The 26,910-nt window shown below is 41.7% G+C and overlaps 1 protein-coding gene across 1 annotated transcript; it reads left to right on the top strand.

Annotated features, from left to right (window-relative positions):
- LOC148033445 (uncharacterized) lies at positions 1-26,495 on the top strand. Its single transcript, XM_087681370.1, has 7 exons — positions 1-456; positions 568-657; positions 793-877; positions 1,137-2,057; positions 2,209-3,942; positions 22,660-25,969; positions 26,170-26,495. Exons 1-7 carry the CDS (start codon positions 358-360, stop codon positions 26,273-26,275), a joined length of 6,345 nt encoding a protein of 2,114 aa, XP_087537496.1. The 5' UTR covers positions 1-357; the 3' UTR covers positions 26,276-26,495.
- Positions 26,496-26,910: the final 415 nt, after the last annotated feature.

The following is a 26,910-nucleotide window of genomic DNA, read 5'->3' as shown; positions in this document are numbered from 1 at the left end:
CGCTCTCTCTCTCTTACAGATCACCCGACGCCTTCGTGTCGCCTCTCTTGCCAGGCAACTCATACTCACGAGTATTTACAGCGAACTCTTCAAACCCTCCCGCCAGCCAGCCAGCTCTCTCTCTCTCTCTCTCTCTCTCTCTCATATGTTAAACTAACAAACCACGCCTCCCTCCCTCCCCCCCCTCTCTCTCTCTCTCTCTCTCTCTCATAGACTGTACGAACAATCACGCCTTCCATAGTGTTTTAGTGTTGCCATTTCTCAATTTTCACAAGGCAACTTAACATAAACTGCTGGATGTTTCCAGCTAATTAATTAATTCAGGAGTATCGTTGGTCTTGTCAAGCTGCTGTAAGGATGGAGTTCTTCACAAGAGTGCTCTCAGGCAGTAGCCGCCTCAAAGACTTGAGAGCAAAGGACCTAGAGCAGCTCAGTCAGACCTTGCAAGCAAACATGGTAGACTTCAATAATGGCTGCTATATCAAATTCTGTGCTGGACTGATTACTTTACCTTAGTGTGCTCAATCCACTAATCCATTTGTCTGCTCAAATTCTTGTCCCTTGCAGAAAATGTTGAAGAGGCTGACAGACAACAAGGACTCGGAAGTTTACGCCTTGATGGATATGTTGTACGATTCTTCATTTCCAGAAGAGCAGGTGATCATCTAGTCTATTAATCATCCATAGTTCCCACCATTTAGTGCATAATCCTACTAGCTGGTAAACATTGAATATTGCAGTTAATAGCTAGGGTGCTGTTATAAGTTGACTCTCGCAATGGCTCTATGGCAGGTCTTCTTGAAAATGCCCACCAAGTCGCGGCTGAAACCTAACCGAGAGCTTCTGTCAAGGCTCTTGTCTGGGCTCAACGCCACAGGTAGCGTTATATGTGCACAATTGTGGCTTAATATGTATTGCGTTTGTTATTGAACTATTAAAATAGACAAGAACAACCTAGTTGCATCCATGTATTAGGTTTTGATGGTCATAAAATTCATACAATTATGGCACTGTAATTACAGCTCTCTTGTGTTAGGTTTGCTCATGAAAACTGAAAGTCTAAGGGATAGCTCGAATGCATACCTTGTGTTAGCATTTGATGTATACAAAGGAATTGACCTGCTGCATGCCAACAGGTGTACCTGTGGCTGGTGATTTTTTGCAGTTCCTAAGTAAGCATGGAATGGTAGGCCAGGTGGCTGACCTCCTGGTGACCTTCCTCGAGCTCATGACACCCATGTTAGAAGACAAGGTGTCACCAGATTTCACTACAGATGATGTGTTGGAAGCACTAGATTTTGAGTGGCACAGCAACGCTGCGAGTCCCCGCCCTCCAAGCAGCCCCCTTTTCAACGTCTTTGCATCCTTGGCAAGCAGCCCACGTCCGGGTGGCACCTCTGCCACTGGGAGCCCCCTTTTTGGAACTTCTCCTTTCCGAAGGGTATTCTCAGAACGCAGCTCCAATCCTACTGTGCCTACCACCAGCCATGAAATTGCAGCAAAAGTTTCAGAAGACAAACCTGATTCGCAGAGCTACCCAGTCCTCACCAACTCTGCTTCAGCTCAACACCCAGATACGGCAAAACCAGCAGACTCAGATATACTCAATTCTCCTCAATCCACCAGTACTAGTACTTACAGCCTAAACTCCAAGGCAGTAGCCCCCTCTGTGAGGCACCATCGTAAAAGCTCCTCTTTGAGAGAGCTCTTTGCTGAAGGGCTTGGAGACTCTGCAGGCTATCAGCAGACTTCACCTTCAGGCTCACGCCCAAGACGCAGGTCCACATCTCGTGCATCCTATGAGTTCAAATCTTACCAAGGCGATCACATTTTACTCCCTGATCGTGATGAACGTCGTCGGAGTAATGACTCTTATCGTCAAAACAGCCACACAAAACCTGTTATAAAGCACTTGCCAACCAATATGAATGAAGATCTAAGAAATTTGAGTTTGTCTCGCACTGCCAATCAAAAATTGTGGGTTCAAGATTCAGATGTTCACGCAATAACTCCACACAACATCACAAGGGACAACAGTTGGGATCCTTCATCTTCAGGTGTTTTGGCCTTGCTCAATATGGTGTCTTGAGAATTTTCTTTAGACTGATTCGCAAACCAATTGAACCTTTTAGAACTACCTCAATATGTGTTCTCGAACTTCTTCAGCCAATTACATTCTCTAACTGTTACTGCTCTGTTTTTTGGCAGCTGCTGAAGGTGAATCTATTGTGCAGACAGAAGATGTGGCCTCTCCTCATCAGACTGTAATCACATCAACTGGAGTAACAAATCGACGCAATATATACAGTCACAGCTTGAAAGTGCCAATGAGCTCGGAAGAGAGTAGATGCAGTCCTCCAGTTGCACCCAGTTTGCTTAATAACACTGGCAATAAATCCAATCCTCATGTGGAGATTCAACACAACTCAAATCAAGCTCTTACTTTACAGGAAATCAAATTTCCTGAGGACTTGAATGTAGGCCTCGTAAATGACCCCCTTTCAATCAAACCATCACCACCGCTCTCGCTTCCACCAGCTGAAGATCAATCAACAGAAGATGTCTACCCTCCACCCAGCAACTTGGAAGCTGCTGGTTCAGCACACCCAGTGTTGACTCACGGGTCTGCTCCGAGAGAGGGCTGGCACTTTGTGATGGCTGAAGACACCATAACGGAATCATCTGGGCAAGCACATGACGATGATTCTAAAAATATAGCCGCCAAAGGTGATGACATGTCTCAGGTCACTGGTAGCCAGAAAGGTTCAGAAGCTAATTTGGCTGCCCCCTCTGCTGACATTAAGTTTAGCCATTCTGATAGTACAGATTATCAGTCTGGCGCAGTCTTCAACAAGTCTTCTATACAGAAGTCAATAATGCTGTTGCAGGAACATCATGAAGGAGATCTTGAACATTATGATGCCGGAGATGATTCAGTTTGTAGCTCTGCAGAAGAGAGATCTTCACCCAGGTCCTCAACCACCAAATCTTTGGTCATCCAGCCTAAGTGTGACTCCACTCTCTTAAACTCTGACAATGAACTGTCTTGTCAAGAAACTGCCACTAATATAGATGTAACTCAGAGCGGTGTCTCTTCGCATGAGTCACAAGGACTTTCCTTGCATAATTCGGAACCTTCAAGTAGTCCCCTGCCCTCAACAACATCATTTACAGAAAACAATAATGGTTGTCCGAACATACAAAATACAGGCCATGATCGAACTCCCCAAGAGAATGCATTAGAAATTGCCAATATTCAAGATAATGAGTCAGGATATTCTGCAGGTTTGGAACTGGCCAATCAAAATCTTATCGTAGGTAGCTTGGGTCAGGGAGGTTTAACAGTGAGGCAACCTAATAGAGAAAGCAGTGACTATAGCAACCTATTAGTGGTAGTTGATGATGCTCCCACTCCTATGATTCCCACAAGTGAAGACATTCCTCTGGGAATCACAACTATCACACTGAGCTCACCAGGAACAGGTGACCCAGAACTAGATGACAACATGATAGCAAATGCTGAAGACAGCCTACACACAAGAGGAGTTACATGTATGAATGCCACAGGGACATACTCAGACATTTTTGATGTGAGATCAAGTGAACAACAACCTTATAATACTCGCATTGGTGCAATTGATGAATCTTCTACCTACACATACGAAGGAGGTGGCTCTGATAAAAATAATCTTTCTAGTGTTTCTACTGCACAAAGTAGCGATGGTGCACTCCATGGTAGTTTTGATGCAGCAAGGTCTTTGACTGGGAGTCTTTCAATACCATCCACCAGCAGGGATGCTGCTTCGTATGTTCCTGAAACAGAAACTATTACCGACGGCAACCTGAATGTGGATGAAGGGGCCTGTTATTTACAAGAAACTTTAGAAGAGCCAAGTATTGTTACCCATCTGCAGGAGGTTCCTTCTGAGCTTTCTCATGCAGGTATGACTTTTTCATGCATTTTGTATGCTTTGCTACAGTCAGTAAAGGGTATTTAAGTTTCCTTTAGGCTTTGATGTGTTCGAACAAAGCTGTTTAACCTTTGGGTTGGTCACTGGAGAACAGGTGTTTCCCATTCCTATATTTTTAGCCCCTGAGTTAGATCACAAAGCATACAAAATGATTTTAAAGAATGGTTGGAATCCACTAATAACAAACTTTTTTGATGGTATGATTATGCACCTGTTCTGCGTTTCAGTTGACCGGTGAATATTGGACTAGATAGTTTGATGTAAAACTTCCAAAATGAAGAAAGGTATGAAATAGGGAGATCTCGATGAACATTTTAAGTAGGTGGTCCTAAATCAGCAGTATGACTAGAGAGTTGTTTTCAGGAACTATGCTGTAGGATATTTCCTGGTAGCCTTACCCTTCAGTGAGGTTGCAAGCCTTCAAAAGTCGCATGTGTTCATCCATGAAATCCAGTTAACACACAATGGTTCTTATTTTCCTAATGGATTTCCAATGCTGGATGTTCTTGTAGTCTGTAGTAGACTAATAGGCTGCCTTAGTGTCTCTCTACCGCATATCCTATCAGTTAATCCAAGGTGAGAAGCCCATGAATCACCTGTAGGAGGTTATAATTCCTTTTAAAAGGAAATCGCCAGTTCCAGATGCCTGAGAGGCAATGTGTGAGCCTTGCCTGTATGGGGTCAATATACTTTTTAGACCAGTCAATAGTGTACAAGTTTTAACTACCCCAGACTTGACATGGTGACCTACATACTGATCCCTGCCTTGCCTTCTAACAAAATGCCTGGTCAATAGTACCCCTATAGGAGGTTTTATACAAATTTCCACTATAATCCCCACATTGTGAATTACTACATGAGTTTTCAAGAGGGAGGGACCACATACCTAGCTAGGTACAGTTTGGGGCATGGGGCTGCTGTCCCCTTGAATTCATGAGCTTTCGGGAGGGACCCACTGCATACTTAGCAAGGTGCAGTTGGGGGAAGGGGTCACACCTCTTGTCCCAAACCGCACCTGGGGTTCTTCATGAGCATAAGCTCGTGGTGTTGAACACCATAGGGGGGAAAAACAAGGAAACAGTGCCCCTTATCCCACATGGGAAGATGTCAGAGACCTTTTCTGAAGCACCACTGCCATCAAAAATGCCCTGATATACCTGTTGATAAACAGAAAACTACATATGCTCCTCGTTGCTGCCATCAAACATGCTCTGATATATCCGTTGATCAACAGAAAACTATATATACTCCTCGTTGCTCGGCCCAAAAGAAGCATTATCCCGTTCATCATTGAGTTTCCGCTCACTATCAATCACCTGCGACAAACTGGTCCATGTATCGTCGTCCCAGGTGCTGAAGCAGCCAAGGATATGGCTCTCAAAAGACTGAAATATCAAACAAACAATTGCTAGCTCTATCACGGTCGCAAATTTACAATTTTACTCTAACTATTTTGACTAGCAAATCCTTCAGTATGCCTTATGGGCAGAACTAAAACCCATTGGCAATAGTTAGGTTAAAATGAGAAAATTCGGTTGGAGGGTTCCCCCAAGCATGAAGCCCTTCCTCGTTAATTATGTTAACTCCAATCCCAATATTAATGATTTCTTTCTTAGTAGAGTCCCCAAGGGCTTCTACTAGAAGCTCATCATTGGAATCCGTATGATTTCTCTCGGGGAATCATATCAGAATCCTGCACCCTTCCTCTTCAACGGACCATGGCTACCGGTGGGGAAGCACCGGTTCTGTACTTTGATTGATGTGCACTTCCTCTTTGGGCGATCGTCAAGCCTAGAATCAAAGAACCAACGTTTACTTGAAGCTTGTCTTCTTCCATGGCAGAGAGAGAATGTCTCCCTACTAGTAGGACAACTCTAACTGGACGCTTTGGGGAACTCCATTGAGTGCCCCACCGTTCGCCCTTTGAAGTTGCAGAGCTTTTTAGGGGACAATACCTCCCTTCCCGTATGAATCCCTAACCGATGCTCCATGGCCTGGTGAAATGACCAAGATTTTGCAACAATGGGGTCATGCACTCTCTAGTCCAGCTTCCCTAAGGTTAATAGTCATGCCACAAGCAAGTAATAAGTAAAGCAATCCCCTTTTCCACTAAGTAAGAGGGTTTTAAAAAGGTGCCACATGTAGCTTACTTCACTTCCTCGTGAGGGATTGAACCCTTCAAAAGTCTTTTAAGTAAAGGAATACCATTTTATAGTAAGTAGGAGGGTAGAGAAAAGGTGCCACATGGAGCTTACTTGACTTCCTCACATTCATCCTACTCATAAAAATAAAGACATGATCTTGAAAGAATGTGAAGAGTGAGAGATACAATATAGAAGTCTCTAAGATCAAAGGGATGAAAAATCCACGGGATTAAAAGTGTGAGCCCCATGGTCCAAGGGCCAAAAGCCCTAACTCTAAGTCATCCAAGCCTTACCTTTAAGTTATCCATGGCCACCATATAAAGTTCAAGTCAAATTATGAAATTAGAAGTGAAGTGCCATAAGAGAATGTAAGAGTAGGCAAGGAATAAGGGATTGTCAAGATATAACAAAAGGTGCAAAAGCTTGTTGGTCTTTTCCAATTGTACGGAACCACTCCTAACCCGCCCCCTGGGTGCCCTCCCCCTCCCTCCCAAGCGATAGTAAGGCACCATCAATGATCCATGGTGCTTGTAGTTGTAAGGCCCACATTATCAAGAGAAGCCATATGTGTGCCTCGAATGGGTTAGGTCTTGGTTTTGTTGTTAGATAAGGTATATGTGGCTGGATCGCAAAGGGATACATACTTGGGTCTAACCTTTAGGTTAGATAGAGTAGTTAAGTTGGTAGTACCTCTAGACATAAACATTGAGTTAGGGATATAGGAGCTATTATTAAACAAGTAAAATCAAAGGCCTCAACTACAAAAACATCTGAAGGCTTTAATATTTTACAATAGAAAAATTACCCTAAAACATCTTATAAAAGGACATGTTGTGGGCATTCCACATTCACTCTCTTATTCTCTCACCTTCAATGCTAGCTCTCCATCACCTTTCTTCATCATCCTTGGTTACTGCCTTTGCCTTAGTGGTTGTCGCTTGCTCTCCATCACCTTTCTTCATCATTCCTAGTTACTGCCTTTGCCTTAGTGGTTGTTGCTTGCTCTTAGCTTGCCGCAACCCACTTCCCGAAGATGTTGACCACTACTTGGCTACCATTGCTTCAATCAACCTATTGAAGTTGTTGCTGTACCTGATCTGGAAGCTGTCACCTATTGTCCCAACTTGTTGCCCTGTGCCTTAGTCGCATTATAGCCATCAAGAGCTAACGTTACCTACATTTTTCAGTTTGCAGTGTATCTATAGCCATTAGTGGGAGGACAATTTACATTATCGTCATCTCTATCATCTCTCCTAGATTTTAGTCAACAATGTGTATTTTACTACCTTGGAGCCTTCATTGATATCCTTTTGTTTATAGGGCTATGTTTTGCTCCCTGCACTATTGGCCACATCATCAATGTCGATGGATCACTGTAGTCGAGATCCATCCACATGAGAGAGAGTGCACAACCTCTACTTCTTGAGCTCCCCCATTGTATTTCAATCATCATTCATTCACTCTTTGAATTTCTGAGTTCCTTGCTACTATCAATTCTTGTCGTACACATCTTTATTCTTCTCTCTACAATCTCTATCATTTCCTCACCTGGTATTAGACCAAAGGTTCTCTTGGGCTAAAGATCCTAAACTTTCTTTGAGTGAGCATGGCTTTGCAAGAGCAACATGATCTAACTTTTGACACATCAGATTACTAAAGTTTTTCCACTCTTCCATTATATTATGCACTTGAGAGGAAACTCCATATTCTTCTCCCATCCAACATTGCATTTGGAATTTAACTTATTTCACTACTTTGTGTTATGCAATAAGCCCTTATGGAGATAAATGCAGAGTACTGCAGGTGTTTCCTCTTCCACTTCTTTCCTTGCTCAAGGCAATAAGATGCCTACTATGTGTGCTAAGTCCTTCCAAGCAAATTAAGGCATTGACAACACGCCCCCTTGGAGACTGACACAACATGCTGCGAAGGTTTCCCCCACCTACTTTTGGAGATAATAGGTTCCATATCCATGAGCTTCAGATCTGCAGTCTGCTCCATATAAAGACAACTGTTTTGGACATGGTTAGCTCAATGGTCTACTCTATGGAGATGCAACGATTGTTGGACACAATCATCTTCACATTTAACTTCCTTGTGGCATTGTAGCTATCGGTTGGCTCCATAGGAGATTTACATCCCTACTCTTTTTGTACATGTGCACTTTACATGACTTTATGAATATAGATTCCCACTTGATATGCATGAAGGAGATAGTTTTTGGTACCCCTCCCTCCCAACCCTCTTCTACCCAACATTTAAAGGCAACACTTGGTAACTGGATGCCCCTTGTTCAATGGTTGTGCGATCGCAGATACCTTCTTCGACTTCATTAGCAGTCATTTTCTCTTTTTATGTTTCCTTTTGGAGGGTGTCATTCATGAGTTTTGGATTTTGTATCTACTCCAAAGGGGGAGCTCTTGGAAGTTGGCACATACTATTTAGTCTCTTCTCCACCTCGTCCTTGGGAGGGATTCACAATCCATTATGACCATTCATTGGCACACGTTGGTGCACCATGGTGAACACTGCCAAATAGCCTTGGCCTCAGTCCTTCACATCCTTTGTGGGATTGACCCCTAGGATCTATTGGTTCTCCCTGGGCGAGAACTATGGATTTTCAGCCATGCCTTGGTGATTGCACCTCCACATCTTATCCAACAAGGATACTGAGATAATGTCCTATCTTTTGAGGCCCACGATCAACCACACCTTTGAATTTTTGCCAACATGGAGATGGAGCTAGTGGGTTCTCTCCCAAGGAAGAATTTTGGGCATCTTCAACTATATCATCTTGGCTATTATTATCTCTTCAAGTTTCCAGCTATGGGATATGTGTTTCTTATTCTCTTTATCTCAACACCACAACACGAATCAGACTCCAACTCTTTAGCAATCGATTTGATAGTGTGAAGGGGTTTGTTTCTTTTCAACTACACTAGATTGACACATAGCTGACCTTTACAAGAGATCCTACTGTCCTTTTTTTCAAAAAAACCATAAGACCCATCTACTTGGGCTACCCGAAAGGAAAAATCCATCTCCTTTGCAATCCCCATAGGCCCTTGGGCAATCCATTGTGGTACCCATGGTTAGATGCCTTGATTTCTATGGGTGGGGCCTTTTGGGTAGATGAGAGAGGAATAATACTCTTTCTCTTACCTTGGGCATCCTTTTAGGCTCAAGAGGGGATGTTGAGCATTCAAAATTGAAAGCCTCAATTAATAGAAAATTACTATGCATTTCAACCTAATTTGACTCCACAATAGCTCCAAAAACTTATTTATGAAAAATGGCTTTATTTTTTGTAGTAGGAAAAATGTCCAAAAATTTCCTATGAAAGGATATGTCATGGCCATCACGAATGCACTCTTTCTTTTATCATTCCCTTACTCTGAGCATGAACTACCTTTCTTTATCATCTCTCCCACTTCAAGTGGCTAATGCCTCTACCTTGGTACCAAGTGATTGTTGTCACCTCTCAGCCTACTATTGCACCCTACTTGGAGGTGATGCCCACTACCTAGTTCCTAGCATCAATTCAAACATTACATTAGAGGATTGCATTAACACTATTATCATGCATTTAATCCTAATTTAGCTTATAAAAATAGCCTCAAATAAATGTATTCATTAAACGTGTATTTTATTTTGGTAGTAAGACGAAGTATGTTCAAAAATCCCCTTTAAAAAGACATGTTTTGGGCCTTCATCCGAGTCATGCTTTACAATCCCTCAATCTCAAATTGTGCTAACACTCTATCCCCAAAATTCTTTCTCTCCATCGACTGTAGAAGTGATGCCTATGTTATCTTCACATCGAAATTGTTGTCTAGTTGCCACTGGTGCCCCCCTTGCTGTTGCTATTAAACATTTGGTGCAATTTCCTTGTCCTAGAGAACCATCTATCTCTACATCTTGGTTCTCAACCCACATCATCTCTTACAGCTTGCCATCACTAGTCATTACCATCAGATTCTAGAGGTTGTGTTTAATGTTCCGAACTGATGTCCAACATCTTCTTTTATCATTTGCACCAACTTTCTACACTCAAAGCCCTTCTGCTGTGTTTTGGCTACCAATTGCTGCACACTCCATCAAAAACGATCACTACACTATACATTGTTTTGATTGTTTGTTCTAGCCCTAGAGACTGGTACCTTTTGGCATCTGGCTTGCTGCCCTTACTTTCTTCAGCCCTTGCGGTCTATTTTCGAAGGACCACACTCTCTCTCGGCCCACTTCGACGAGGGTCCTTTGGTTGTTGGATAGTCTTTGCTTCTTCAGCTTCCATAGTTATCTCTCTTTTCATTCATTCAATCGTCCATTTCTGAGTTTCTGCTTCTTTTTCGTTTGTGTTCTAGTCTAAGTTCATTGTGTGTCACAAACCCCAGGAGATCTTCACCTCGCCATACTTGGCTATTGCCACCTTGATTGATAGAGGTTACGCCCATCTTGCTACGGTTGATGCCCAACTTGGAGGGGCCATCGCTTGCTGTCCCAGCCTATCGCATGCTATTCTAGCCAAGCCATGACCATGTGGGGCTATTGCTGTTGTTGATATCATTATCTTCTCTAAGATTTGTGCCAAATTGGGTTTTGTTTTAGCTTGCAAACCTGTGTTTTGCTAGTAACCCCGGAGTCTTCATAGACATCCTGCTATCTCGAGGACTATGTTTTGCTCTTTCCACCTCTACCGTCCAATTCATTTGACATTGGTGGATTGGTACACTTGGGATCTATCGATCAACCCGCTTTCGTGCATGAGAGTGCGTAGCGGAAAGGAAAGTGAACACCGAGTGAACAGAGAAGGAGAGAACTGACAAAAGGCAAGACAGGGACATAGCCAACAAGGGGACTGAAGGGAACGCACGAACAAATTGACAAAAGTCTGAATGATACAAGGCTGCATGAGTCAGCCTGCACCACCCTATCCTTTTGCTCTGCACCTCCTTGGCTCTCTTCTTACCCACCTAGTCTTCTCCACGTCGTTGCCTATCGAGCTACCACAGGCCGCCGACCTGGCCACATCATTGGGCGCTGCACAGAGAGAGAGAGAGAGAGAGAGAGAGAGAGAGAGAGAGAGAGAGGCATGGTTGCTCGTGTTGCCATAACTCCACTATCTATGGCTCTGCCTGCCGCCGGATTGCCAGCGTCTTTGTGCCCCGTCTCCACTTTGGCATCCTTCCCTTTGCCACCGTAAGATTGCTAGGATCGCTGCCACCCACATACCACCACCGTCTCCACATGCTTATATTCTGAGCCACCCACATATAATCACCTTCTCCTCATGCTTATATTCTGAGCCACCCCCTTGACCAGTTGAAGGTCTTGCCCCAACCCTTCTCATTTTGGCCTTCAAAGCATCCAAGCTTATTGACAATATCATCAATCTCTGCTATATCGTTAGTGCAAAGGCTATAAAGTATGTAAATAACAATGTAATAATGAAACATACGTAGATTACCTCATCTTATAAGTGAGTATGATCATGTGCTTCTCTAGCCCCATCTTCACATTTTGCTACCCTATTTATGGAGCAAATTGTATTTGGCCATTTTTAAAATCAATTTTTCTTGTGTTTATGACTCATTTGGAATATTTTAAAAGCATCAACATCCAATTTAGCAGCAATCCAAGGAGTTTCAACCTAATTTGAAGGCCAAAGTGACAAAAGCTACATTGATATGGTTGCTCATTAATTGATATTGGAGTGTATTGGGTCAACTTTAAATCATGAAGTATTTGAGACAATGCTAGTGCTTCAAGAGCGATTTTACAATAAGTGTACATCATCCATACAAATGTAATGATGAAGTTTTAGACCAAGTTCCCTCTATATTTTAAACGAATTTGAGGTGGCATTAGTGCTCTTGAAGAGTGGTTATACGACAAGTATTGTCTCTCTCTTCTCTCTCCTAGAAACATGCATACAAAGCATATCCTCAAAAACACACAACCATAAGACTTTGTTGTGTTTAATGTGAAGCCTTATGAGGTTAAGTATACAATGCACATCATATGTTTGAAATAGTATTTCACAAGGGAACAAATGCAACTTATGTACTAAGTTACAAATGAAAAAAATCAAGAATATATTAGTTCTTGATTATCTAGTAAAATCAAAGATATACGTGACTAGTTTTCATTGATAGGAACCTTTGTCTCAAATTTTGAGATCCAATCAATTCTCTTAGAGTTCTTACTTATTAGGACCTCTATACATACGAGAGATGTCATGCCCCAATTTAAGCATTTGGTTGTTAAGTTAGTCATGGATAAAGAATAATATAACAACTAGTTCTAAATTAGCAACAAATGAAAGATATGAAGAGTAATACTCCTTATGAACCAACAACCTAGTATTGATTGCAATTGCTCCGTGGGTAATGGGGCAAAGTGGTTATGGTAAAGAATAAGGTTGGCCGATAGAGAAAAAAACATTATAACTATGCACAAGTATAAAATGGAGAATAGATTATAAGCATATTGCTTATTCCATACTTGGTTTTTTTTTTCTTTTTGCTACCTAGTCATTTTTTGGTGTTCCATGACGGCAGTTACTCTTTATGGATAGCTCTAGCAAATTTCGTTCGTAGGCAAAGATACTATCCAATCTTTTCTACTTGTGTAACCCAAATCCAAGACCAACTTCAACAAATGCAGTCTATTCTTCCATAGGCTTATCTTATAAGACTCATACTCTCCAAACTCCCTCCAGTGTTCAATGGAGTGGTGAATGCTTTGAGGGCATAGACATCATCAACTCCTATCAGTTTTACACATATGGCATCCATGCTGCTTGAGCATGAGGCATCATTGTGGTTATAGGGGAGGCTTTCGTTAGGTTCTATCGAGGCTCTTGTATCTTCAGAGAGGGGTGCGAAGAAGAAGAAGTCAAAGACCCAGTGTTACCACTATGGAAAGAAAGGCCATTTACTGAAGGACTACAAAGAGTTAGCAACTTCGAGGAAGAAAAAAGAGAAGAGCATGACACAAGATGTGGACTTTGGCGACAAGTCACCATCTGCATCTGACTCAAACTCTGATCCTCCAACCAAGAAGAAGTCCAAGGCACAGAAAGGATCAGCTTCTTCGGATCGTGGGAAGGAATTGATGGCCCCTTCCTCAGCTACTTTCTAGTGGTGGTGATGACAACATCCCTCACAACTCTCTAGTGCCAGAGAGGAAGTGTGAGAGGGTGGTGAGATGGGGCAGTTGTGCCTCATCTATACATCTATATAGATGCACAGGATCTAGAGAGGGACTTCCCTGATGCACTGATTGAAGTTTGGTAGGTTCAAATCCTGGAGCTAGGATTGAGATCCAGGTTCATGATGGATTGTTTATTTGACAGAGAGTGGGTTGGCTCCTAGTCTTCACATGAGGAGACACTTTGGCAGTTTGGTCAAAGGCGGGGAATCCATGGTCACGTATGTTCCAGAGGCATTTTTTATAGGATGGTCATGTATGCTACTAAGAGACATTGGGACGCACATAGAGATATGCTATGATCTTCTCTATTTTCAAGAGCTGGTACAATCGACCTCGACATTAGGTTCTCTTTAAGGCACCTTGGTGGAGGCTTGATCACCCACTGCTTGGGTATCCATGGTTCTACTTGGTGATTTTATGTTGTCTGGTTTATGATTCATTATCATTATACCATTGTATTGTATCAGATCACCCATGATCTGAGAGAGTGTTAGCAGATATGTTAGCTTATGTGTGAGTCCGTGCATGCTAAGGCTAAGGACATTATTTAGGATATTGTATGCATTTTTTATGGTCTTCATTTTGGTCATATTTAGCATTTATTACTAGCCAACTACTAGCATTAAATGTTGGTCGACTTGATCATATTGAGGACATATTTTTAACCTATATATTCAGGCTCTTCCTCACTGAGTCACTAATCTACCATCACACGTGTGGAGACTCCATGGAGAGAGAAGCCAAAGCTAGTGCCCACGCAGTCAGTGACTCACTAATATATGTGACTATCTCATGTTGGATATGTGGATTCCATTTCCCGAGCATACATCTAAGTTCTCATATGTATTGTGTTCTTTAGTGTTCTTTCTTTCCCTTTTACTTTTGTTGTGTGTTTCAACGGTTCATTACAACATATATTTATGCTTCCATTGCTACTCCACTTCTAACATTTCCATCGTAAGAGGCTCTTCATTATTACACTTGCAGCTTCTTACCATTCTCCATCATTGTAATATTTCCATACAATAAAAGTTAGTTGGTTAGTTCGAAAGTTAGTTAGGCAATTAATAAGTTAGTAAGATTACTAACTAAAGACTAACTAAGGTAAAAACTAACTAACATTAATAACTAATAATTTTTATTTAATTAAAAATATATTTTAAAATAAACTGAGAGTTGTAATCCGATATCTTTCTCGGATTGACAAGGATCATAGCCACCCTTCACGGAAGTTACAACGTGAACGAGACTTATGAGCCATATTAATCACTAGTATTAATGTGTATAGTTTGGATGGTCCAAAAATATTAGATTTTTGGGTTTAAAAACTAGTATATTTTAGATATTATCCTAAAAAGATAGAATTGAAAGTCATTCAAAAGAAAAGACAAGTGATGTTTTAGTTAGTTTTGGAGATTTTACAAACAGAAAAATAAAGAAAAGTGATTGGTGAAAATCACGTGCGCCGCGATCGTAGACTACAGGTAGTAGACAACACTTCGAACAAAGAAAAGAAGGAGTGACATGAGAGCTTTCTAATCAAGTGTCTTGACGTTTTATCCCCCTTTTGGAGCCAATGCAACCATCAGATTTATGAACTGAGCATCAGATCACTGAGTCTTCCAAGAGCCCCTCCACTCTTGTTCTCATATAAATATGAGGCATGGGGAGGCACAAGGGAGCATAAGGAGAGCCTGAGAGGCTGCAAGAGAAAGGTAGAGAGAATGATATCTCTCCAAGAGATTGTGTGAGAGAGAGAGAGATAGAGAAGAGTTACCCCAAGAGGTTGCACAATTCTCTCTATCTCGATCCTCGACTTAACCATCTTCTTTTGCACTCTCCCCTCTTGAATCTATTCTGCCTTCTTAATCTCTTGAGTCTACTTGCAGACGATGGCCTCCAAGCGAAGAATGTCACGTACGAATGGCAATCCTACAACCAGCAACGAAGCTTGGGCAAAGGCATCACTATCAAACCAACTGTGATTCCAGTCGTAAGTAATGTATTTCTAAATGGATAGATGCTTGTTTTGATTCTCGTATGAGATATGTTAGGCCCCATACTATGATGCATGAGTATAGGTTATCAGAAAGGATAAATTTCATCTCACATATTCAAAAGATCAAGCTTGCAAAGTGCATGTATTAGGGAAAGTTAATTGCATCTAGTTGCATATGGCTTGTTCGTTGATAGAGCAATTACAAGGAGGAATCGGTAAAGGGTTATAAATGGCATAATCATGACATTAAAAATTGTGTATACAAGTATTAAGTAAATTTTGCATAGAATCACTCTTTGATCCCAAAGGGGAGAGCGAATATGCGATGGAATTATTATCGCGTCTATTCTTGTATTGTTTGGATAAAGTTCAATTAGTTTTGTTACTTGATTGAACAACATCCTAAATGTTTTTCTTTCAATCAATTGATTGTTGCATTGTGATTTGGATAAATATTCCAAGGCTTGTGTTGATGGTAGATGGATGGCTAGGGTCTGTAATGACAAGTTGTCATGGGAATAAATGAATGTTTTTCTAAAAGATGATATTAGGCTGATTGCGTTGATTGTGCTTGAGTCCTAAATGGATTAATTAAGAAATGATATTTTGCGTGGATAGATCATTTCCAAGATTGCACCGTGGATTACCCCAAGAGAGTATTGCTCGATTTATGGGTTGAAGGTCATGCGGTGAAAAGGCCAACCATGGAAAGTGTGTCTCACTCCTAGGTTGCTTGGGGTCAATGGAGCTTTGGACACCCCTTGCCGAGTTCGGAACAGAGTTGTAGACTGTCGTGAGCCCAACGTCTGGGACGTTGGAAGATCCTATTCTAGATAAAGGATGGACATTTTGGTGCCATGTCATTTGGACCAGGTACTTCTGTTGGATAGAAGGGATATATAATTCTCTTGTATGGGCAGGAGACAAGGATTAACTTGAAGATAAATTAATGAACTTGTTTGTCAAAAGATCTACCTGATTTATTTTCGTGTCTGTGCTGTAAATTACACGAACAAACCCTGCTCCCTAAAAGGCTTAATTAATAAAGTTGGTTTTAAATGTCACACATAAATGTGGTAGGACCTAATTAGAAAAACTAAAGCTATCAAGGAAAGCAGGTGGGCAGAATCCCCGGCGGGTCCATCCTATGGCTGGGTGGTCCTAGAGAACTGGGAGGCTTCTCACAAGGTTTTACTAACAATGACTTTAGGTATTGTTAAGTTAGAACCTGATTCATGTCATTTTAGGGGACCGGAATGGGACTATGCCCCACAAGCAGAGAGGTTGAATGGCACATCCCTCTCATTTCCCATTCTCTTTGAACCAAGTGCAGTATGGATCTACTTCAGATTGGTATCTCTGCGTAAAGTAGGATGTCCAAAACCTGATGCTAAGATGCTGTCAGGAGACTTTGTCTACTTGAAACCCAAATTTCAGGTCAATCCTAGTGGGTTCAGCCGTGAACGTTCCATTGCAAGGTGGACTCGGGAAACCCTAGGCGACAAACCCCAAAACATTCCATGGGAGTACCGGACTGCGACGCCTAGAATTGTTTCTTGATGGACTGCTAAAATGTGCTTGGACAGCCGATAGGCGGGCACGTTACAATCATCTAGTGACAATGTACTAGTCCTTGGTAGCATCCAATCTTTGCATTTGGGCTATCTAGGAGGTCACCTTCACCGGCTACTCTTTATCCTTGGATTTGTAGATTCAGAGGCTTCAATGATAGTCTCCCTGCTCCAAGTGACACCTTATCATTCATGCGTTTGCAGATTTAAAGGCTTCTTCATCAATCTCCTTGCTCCAAGGCATCCTTCATGCTATGACTATTGAGATATTGGCAATCACACCCAGCTTAGCTTCTTTGTATGGAGCAATGTCAAACACACAAGATTGTGTTTATGAGTCTAAGCCTGAATCTTGGAGTGTGACAGTCAATCTTAATGTCTATGTCCTCGTGAGCTCATTCTTCCTCTTTCAACCTCCATAGCCATGTCCTAGATCCATGCATTAACATGGTATCAGAGCTCAGTTGGGCATGGCCTAGCTCATCTCACTTCTCTCTTAGCTCCTCTTCACTTCTGGTCAGCTCATGACTTCACTTCCAGCTCCATTTTCACTTGTATCTTCAATCAAGTTTGTGGTAGCCATAGCCAACCTGCACCCTGTCATATTGGAGCTCTTGGATCTCTCAAAGGAAGCCATATCAGCTCACAGTTTCTTCTGCGGATCTCTTTGTCACTTTAGGATGCTCCTCCTTGATACATCACATTATGACATTGAGCCTCCCTAACTTCAGCATTGCGTGGTTTTCCTGACGATGTCTGAAGTGCGCCTGTTGATGGTTGTACCATTGAATCTGCACCTGCGTGCTACAATCTACCCAGCACCTATAGGACATTTGAAGCCCACCATGTGAGCTTCCTCCTAACAAAATTTTAGCCCAAATGCTTCACTATAGCTAGTACTGCAATAAGCAAAAAACCAATCAACCTGTTGAAAACCTAAAGGAAGCCATAACTCATTTTCAATCAAGCTCATAAAACTACATTTTTTCTCTCCTGACACTCAAACCAAATCTCTGCCACTCTAATCCACTGAGTTACTGAAGTTATCGGTGAGATTTTCCCTCCAAGTGAGCAAGAAAAAGATTCAAGAAAAGATCAAGCATCCATAGCCACCAAGTTCAAGCTTTTTTTTTCACTCCATGTTCTAACTCCTCCAGGCACACTGAAAGTCCCAACATTCTAATTTGACTGAGCACTGAATTTTCTAGCATCAAATCAAGGAGGAGAAGATTCGATTTTAGAATATCTTGAAGGATTTTTGCTGATTTGAAAGACTCAAGGAAGAAACATAGTGTCCATTGTCACTCATCTAGTGCTCTTAGTACTTGTGTCTTTTGACACATCTCAATCAACTCTTCTGCCGCTCAAATCTGATAATTTTGAAGTTGATTTGCTACTGTCTCTGCCACTCCAACATGGGCAAAGACTTCAACTTTTCGATTCAATGGAGTCGGATTTCACACTTAGCAAACCCACATTAAAATCATCTTGATGAAGGACTTAAAGACCATTACCAATGGATAAGAAAAGAAGCCCCAAGATGCAACTCTTACCTATGACACGTCCCATGACACTTGGGATAGATTAGATGCCTTGTTTGGTGTATAGTCCAAATCCTCAAAGTATGGCTTACTGATTGAATTCTTTCGACTTGACATGAAACCTAATACATCCCTAACATCTCATTTGAACTACATGCAAAGTCTTCTAACACAACTTGTAGGGATAAATCTCATGATTGATGAAGATATTTGTATTCGTGTGTTGTTAAAAAGCCTTCCTACCGACTATAATAATGTGTCAACTACATTAATCAACATGCCTAGTCCTAAACTAGTTGACATTAAGGCATCCCTACTAGAAGAAGAAAAGAAGATAAAATTCAAAGAAGAACCAAGCACCTCTAAAGATCAACAAAATGTTATATGTCTGTACAAGTACAAGGGCACACGAAGAAATTCTATCATGCCAAGAAGAGGTCTCAAAAGGCCTATCTAGCTATTGTTAAAGAAGAAGAAGGCCATGGTGCAAAGGAAGAAGAAGAAGAAGTCTACCAAGAGAAGGACAAGCCTCATCGGTCCTTCTACTCCTATTCTAATAGACTTTTTTAGCCTTGTATTGCCTACCCCTAATGCTTCTGACATAAGCTTGTAAACTCCTCATGTAACCTTGTACTAGAACCTCTGTACACTTTGTGAGTCCCCGTGTTACAACCTCTAGATGTCCACCATGCCTTTGGTAAACACACTTAGCCTTTTCTGAGACAACCTCTAGTGTTTACCATGTTTGTGGTATGCCCACACTTTACAGGTGGTTGCTCACTAAAGCCTCTGCACACTTTGTACTTTTCTGGTTATGATTGAGGAGGGACGTTGAGATATTGGCAATCACACCCAACTTAGCCTCTTTGTATGGAGAAATGTGGGCTTAGGATGCAGAACCCCATATGCACAATGGTGGAAAGAGCAGCCCTGTCTGTCCCTATAAAGCATTGTACTTGCTCTCTTTTTTAATGAAAATGTCATAGTACTTTTGTCCTTCTAGCAAAGTGCATGTGTCATTGTCAACACACAAGATCATGTTTATGAGTCCAAGTCTCAATCTTGGAACCTAATTCACTTGGGTGACAATCAGTCTTAATGTCTATGTCCTCATGAGCTCATTCTTTCTCTTTCAACCTCCATAGCCCTAGATCCGTGCATTTTAACAATGACACCCTTGTATTAGATTCACTTCATTATTTCATTCATTCATCTGAGTTTCTCTTCTTTTCTCTTTTAGTATTTGTCATACGCACTCTGTGTTCCTACAAACCCTATTATTTGTTTGGTTGCTCAATCATTTCTTGCACCTTTGACAAGTGGCAATGTCACTTAGTCAATCCAATTAGAGGTACTATGACTAATCTACAAGTAATGACACAAACAATTGAAGGGACCAAAATTTTTCTTGCAAGGGTAACATGGTCATCCTAGAATAAGCTAAATATTCAAGCCATGTTTTGGTAGAGCCAATGCCTTCTTTTAAATTAAGTGAGCCACAAGCATTCTTCTAATCCCCTTCAAATAAGACTTGCTAAGGCTCTACATTCTAATATATTGGTCCTACTTTTGTTATATGTGATTTGACTAATTGACTTTATGCATCAACATGATGGTGCTCCATCACTCCAATGTCATCCCACTTGTCTTTTAGGGCATGAATCCTTTGATAAGCTACAATTTGCAGTTTATTTCAACAAATTTTTTACAAGCAAAAATTTACTTATGTTACAATCTAAATTGTCATTTTGATGAAAACCATGTGTTACCCTAAAACTATGTCAAGGATTTATCTTTTTTTGGGAGGGGATGGGATAAATTTGAGGGTCAATGTTGAGATTACAATCATGGAATCCTTATGGTGAGGGTCTAGTAGTTAGAAATTGGGATCATAACTATGAGGTAGTGGGTTCAAAGTTGGGTGCATCACTTGGTCGAACACTCATTGAATACGTACGTGTCCATCATGTGTTCTTGAAAATCTAAGATTTGACCCTTAGACAATCAATTGGTCTGCCTCCTTTGTAGAGTCACGAGGGAGGATAGTCCTAGTGCAATTAAGCTTTGTTATTCATTTGTCTTTGAGCTATCCTACCTTTGCATAAAAACTATGATAATGTGGCTCCTCTTCACTACCTTAGCTAATCTTTGGAAGGAAGGTACTCTACTTTGTGATTTTTTGGATGTATCTCCAAAGAAATAATTTACTTTTCCTTGGAGTGTGCATGTTGTATTGAAGAGTAAGCTTACTTGAAATCACACTAGCATTATCACATGTATATTAAAAAGGTAAATGCTAGTAGATCATGATATTTTTGTGTCACATCGAGTGAGGGGACAATCATTAGGTAGTTTCCCCTCCTCAACTAAAATTAGATCCTTGAAGGTTCTTTATCTCATAACTCCTAGATGTGGACCACTTTTTATGACTTGAACTGAACACTATCAAAGCTTAGGCCATTGCATTCATTCTTTGGGTTTTCCAATCTCTACAAGGTAGTTTTAAATTAAGGATAGTTTGAAAAATATGGTTTTTATGTGTAATGGTGACTATGTACTTGTAACAATCATGATACCCTTAATATTCTCTCTCTCTCTCTCTCTCTCTCTCTCTCTCTCTCTCTCTCTCTCTCTCTCTATGTGCATCCTCTAAATTTTATTGCAAGGAATAATTTTCCTAGTTGCACAATTCAAGAAGATAAGAGCTCTACTATGTTAGGGCTTGTGGGGCAATAGAAGTGTAGTGGAGGGGAAGTCTGTCCCCGCTACTATGATCACAATGTTGAGGGTTTTAAGCAAATTATTATTTGCAACAAATGTCAAAGGTTGACATTGAGTATGAGAGATGCAAAAATACCATTGGTTAGAGCTCAAGTTAACTTTGCAGCTAGCTAATCAAGGACCTCAACGCTACTAAACACTAATAACAAAGCCCATTCCACCAAGGTAAGAGGGGTTGTGAATGATTACACAATTTTTGGTCCTAGTAGCCGTAGATGACAACATACAATAGGGCTATGGTATCCCCTCTCCCCATTGGCGATTGTATAATATGATCAGACCCTATGAAAGTATACATATAACATATCCATACTATCCATGGTGCCCAAATGCTATTGCCACATGTTTGTACTTTGAATTGGTTGCTCTCTTATTTGTATTTGGAACAATGCCTCTATTAGTGTGTTTAATTAGCCTTGGGTCTTGCCATTCATTGTCCTTGATCTCTACTTACATTATTTCTTATCAAATTTTCATCTATCTTTAATATTACTTGGGATTGTGCCAACAAGGCATAGATGAATCGACCTAGTTGACTATTAATGCATCGATGCACTTTTGCTATGCCACCAAAATGTTGACTTGATAGCTCACTACATAGTTGCACACATGATTTAGTGACATACCATGTCATTGCTTACCAGATGGCACTCCTACCATATCATTGCTTGTTATACAAACAACTATATCATCATGGTGCCATACCATTGCCTATTAAGCTAGTAGCCATATCATCATAATGCCACATCAATACCTAGTCATTAACTTTAATATTCTCATTTTTGTACTAAGCATTGACATTCTCTTTTGTTTATTATCAAATGTGACAACCTTCATTAAGCCTTTGAATTTAGCAATTCACTGTTATCTTGGCACTCCCTTGTGGTTACATCACCATTTTCCTTAGAATGTGGTTTATTTTTGCACCTTTTAAAGCACTGATTGTAAAGGCATGCTTAGATAGCGGTTTACCTTGTTCATTTAAGCTTTAAATTATACCAAGATTAGGTTAAGCTCGACCATGTGGCAAAATTAAAATTCTACATATTATCTTTATTTATATAGAATAACAATTTGAGAGTGCACACACACACACACTCTCTCTCTCTCTCTCTCCACATACACTTAAGGGTTAGTATCTTACATTGTAACTCTTGTAGCCCTAGTAGTTCATGTTTGTTCATGACATTAGCACCCCAAAGTGGATATAGATCTTGAGTTTGTTATTCTATGCTATGTGCATTTGAGACGTGTTAAAGGACGTCAATATCTGTCACACACACGCACTCTCTCTCCAATAAACATTTTATCACTTTGATGGGAGTAGAATGCTTAGTGAAAGAGTCTACGAAGTTTTAAGGTGAGTCCCCGAAGGTACAAAAATTGGACTGTAAGATATGCTTTTAAGACTAAGAGCGAATGTTTTAAAATCTGCAGGTGCTTTTGTCAAGGAGGACGGGGAAGATAGTCAACAACCACCATCATCGCCGTCATCTTCGTCGTCGTCGTCATCTTGTTCTTCATCACACGAAGATGATGTCACAAATGATCCATCGTCGCCGCCATCTTCCTCATCATCATCGCCGTCATCATCATCTTCATCACACGGAGGTGATATCACAAATGATTGGTCTGTTGCCGACAAGCAGCAGCAAAGTAAGGAAGAAGGAAGTGAAAGAAGATGTCTTGGCAGTATTATTGACGAGAGTTGCTCTGATGGTGATGGGAACGTGGTGGATCGGCCTCTTCCTACTCTCTCAAGTGATACTGAAAACGACGGTGGTGGAAATGCAGTGCGTCCCTCTCCTCCTCCTGCAAGTGATACTAAAGATGATGATAATACGTGGCCAAATGAACAGTATAATCATCAGATGGAACATGATAGCCATAATCCATTGGGCACCGTTTCTTCTCTATCCGACTCGGCAATCAGAGAGGACGTAGAGAAGGCTAATGATGAGAAAGGGAAAGGACTACTAGCACAGCCTCTCCCTCTCACCACTGATTCTGAGTTTAATCAGCTGTTTTCCAAGGAGGCTCATGGACACCAAAGCAGGATTATTGATGGTGAAGGAGAAGCCAGCAATTGGGCGAGAACTGATGGCATGCATAACCTTTCTCACGGCGACCATAGCAGGATTACTGATGGTGCAGAAGAGACCAGTAATTGGGAGAGAACTGAGGGCATTCATGACCTTACTGATGGCAGCGACCAGCTACCAGAGACCAAGCTCACATACGAGGATGTGCCAGTACAGCCTCATGAGTATGTGTCGGAAGAACCTATTAAGGATGTCTTATCTTTGGAAGAGCCCAATGAAGTCGTGCCAGATGAACCTAAGGATGTCTTCATGTTTAAGGATCCCCAAGAAGCTGTGTTAGATAAACCTGAGTGTGCTTTTTTGCCCCATCAAGCAGTGCCAGAGAAACCTGATCTTGTTCCACAGGAACAGTATGAGCAACCTTCAATACAAGATGAAGGCCAGCCCTCTAGCCAATTGATGGTGTCCTCCCCAAAAGACCCTCAGCCAGTCACTCAAGAAGAGAGTTTTGATGGAGCTTCCTCTCCCTTTATGGAATTAGACCAAGGTCATAACTATATGTGCTCACATTCCCAGTTGCAACCTAAAGATGAAGAACAGCAACGACAACAACTGCATACTCTCGCAAGTGATATGAAAGATGGTGATGAAAAAGAAACTGATACGAAAGAAGATGACAATATGTGGCCAAATGAACAGTATAATCATCAGGTGCAACATAGCAGTCATCGTCCATCGGACACAGTTTCTTTTCCATCCAATGTGGCAGAGGAAGCAGAAAAGGCTAAGGATGAGAAAGGGGAAGGAGTAGTAGCACAGCCTCCCCTTCTCACCACTGATTCTGAGTTTGATCAGCTGTTGTCCAAGATGAAGGCTCAAGGAGACCAAGGCAGGACTTTTGATGGTGCAGAAGAGGTCAGCAATTGGGAGAGAATTGGTGGCATGCATGACCCTTCTCATGGAGACCAATGCAGGATTACTGATGGTGTAGCAGAGGCCACCGATTGGGAGAGAACTGATGGCAGGCATTACCTTACTGATCGCAGTAAGCAGCTACCAGAGGCCAAGCTCACATACAAGCATGTACCAGTACAGCCTCATGAAGCTGTGGCAGAAGAACAACCTAAGGATGTCTTAGAGGTTGAGGAGCTCCATCAAGTTGCACTAGATGAACCCAAAGACGTCACCATGTTTAAGGACCCTCCAGAAGCTGTGACAGATAAACCTAAGCATGCTTTTTTGCCCCATCAAGCAGTGCCAAATAAACCCAAGAATGTGTTATCATTTGAGAGCCCCCCTGAAGATGTGCCAGATGAACCTAAGGATGTCTCATTGTCTGAGGCGGCCAAGTACAGAAACATGAATATATATGTACATGATCTTGTTCCACAGGAACAGTACGAACAATCTTCAATACAACAGGAAGGCCAGCCCTCTAGCAACGCCACTAGCCAGTTTGTAGTGTCCTCCCCTACGGACCCTCAGCCAGTTACTCAAGTGGGGAGTTTTGATGGAGCTTCCACCCAACAAGAGGGGGGACTTCCCGTTATTGAATTACGACAAGGTCATAACCCTATATACGCTCATTTAGAGTCGCAACCTAAAGAGGAAGAACGACAGCTACAACAAGATCCTCTCGCAAGGGATATGAAAGATGGTGATGAAAACGTAAGTGATACAAAAGATCATGATAAAATGTGGTCACATGAACACAACAATCAGCAAGTGGAACCTGGTAGTCATAACCCATTGGGCATGGTTTCTTTTCCATCCGATGCGACAACCAGAGGGGAACCAGAGAAGGCTAATGTTGAGAAAGGAGGGCTACCACAGCCTCGCCTTCTCACCACTGATTCTGAGTTTGATCAGCTGTTGTCCGACATGGAGGCTTGTGGAGGCCAAAGCAGAATCACTGATGGTGCAAGAGAGGCCAGCAGTTGGGAGAGTACTGACGGCATGCATGGCCTTACCGATGACAGGAAGCAGCTACTAGAGGCCAAGCTCACAGGTATGGATGTGCTAGTACAGCCTCGTGAAGCTGTGTCAGAAGAACATAAGGATGTCTTATCGTTTGGGGAGCCCCGTGAAGTCGTGCCAGATGAACCGAAGGATGTCTCCACGTTTAAGGACCCCCACGAAGCTGTGACAGACGAACCTCAGTATGCTCGTTTGCCCCATGAATCAGAGCCACATAAACCCAAGAATATGTTGTCATTTGAGAGGCCCCCTAAAGCTGTGTCTGATGAACCTAAGGATGTCTCATTGTCTGAGGAGGCGAAGTATAGGGACATAGAGGTACATGTACAGGATCTTGTTCCACAGGAACAGTATGAGCAACCTTCAATACCAGATGGACGCCAGCTCTCTAGTCGTACTTCTAGTATGTCCTCCTCCCCTAAAGACCCTCAGCCAGTAGCTCAAGGGGGGAGGTTTATTGGAACTTCCACCCAAGAAGGGAGGGGACATCCCTCTATGGAGGAAGTACAGCAAGGCCACAACCTTCTGTACGCTCGTTCCGAGTCAGAATCTAGAGAGCACGAACGACAACGACAACATGGTCAACAAGAATCTGCTATGGAGGCGGTTGTGGTGGTCCCACCCGCGGCTCTTCATGCCGATGACCCGCTGACACGCCCCCATCTGTCAACAGTTCTTCCGGATGCTAACAGCACGCCTCCCATGACTTCCCAGATCCACAGCTCAAGGTAATTTCCCTGCACTATTTACTTCTTGACGTTCGCTTCTAAACCTGCTTCTCACATCTCAATCCACATCATTAGTCATGGTACTCCTAGGTTTGAAGGAATAGTTTCGGAGTATTAGGGCAATAGATTCGATTTCATGGTGTACTAGGGCAATTTATTCAATCCTCCCTTCTAAGTCGATATTTGAATGCTTTCTGCAGGTGGGTTATGGATAGACCAGAGGAGAAGTCGGTGATTAAACATCGAAGTTTATTGGGAAAGCTTAAAGGATGTATTTGTTGCGGAAATTCATCAACGCAAACTTAAACTACTTGATATCAAATGTATGATATATACACATAGCATCATTTAACTAGTGATTTTAAAACTACTAGCCTGTCTGAGGACATATCTTGTCCTTCCAATTATGTTGTTGTGAAAGTGACTTTAAAACTACTAGCCTATCTTGAGTACATATCTTGTCCTTCCAATTATGTTGTTGTGACGAAAGCAACTAAAGTCTATCATTTCAAAATACTTAATCTATTCTATATTTTAAGAGGGTCCCCAAGCATGTCATAAGAGGGGGAGGTTTGGTATGCCAACAAAAAGAGGTCTTTTTGAAAAGAAACTAGAGATGGTTGTTTGATTTCTATCATCTATACACACACACACACATACACACATGCACGTGAAATTTCTCTCTCTCTATTCCTTTTTTTTTAAATAAAAGGAATGTAGTAACTATATCAAGGGGGCATTGTCCATAAGTTAAGGAAAAAGGGGTGGCCCATCCATAAGAGAAGGACCATGATGACTAATTGGCTTGATAGAAAGTCAACAAAACATCCACCATTCATTACACTAAGGCTTGTATAGTGTGTAGTGCTCACGTAGTGGTGTTAGCTATGGTGAGACCAAGTAGTGCCTAAACACCTTGCATCTTCTTGCTTGTAGATAGT

The sequence above is a fragment of the Lygodium microphyllum genome, chromosome 7 (genome assembly GCF_053477565.2).
Source record: "Lygodium microphyllum isolate KBCC chromosome 7, Lygodium_microphyllum_v1.1.10, whole genome shotgun sequence".
In the NCBI taxonomy this organism is placed as follows: Eukaryota; Viridiplantae; Streptophyta; class Polypodiopsida; order Schizaeales; family Lygodiaceae; genus Lygodium; species Lygodium microphyllum.
The sequence above is the reverse complement of the archived record's forward strand: the minus strand, read 5'-3'. Positions and strand labels throughout refer to the sequence as shown.

Bases quoted from the DNA above. Each gene is read 5' to 3' on its own strand.
- LOC148033445 (XM_087681370.1), top strand. From the start codon at position 358: ATGGAGTTCTTCACAAGAGTGCTCTCAGGCAGTAGCCGCCTCAAAGAC. The intron at 457-567 runs GTAGACTTCAAT...TGTCCCTTGCAG, and splicing joins AGACCTTGCAAGCAAACATG to AAAATGTTGAAGAGGCTGAC. The intron at 878-1,136 runs GTAGCGTTATAT...GCATGCCAACAG, and splicing joins GTCTGGGCTCAACGCCACAG to GTGTACCTGTGGCTGGTGAT.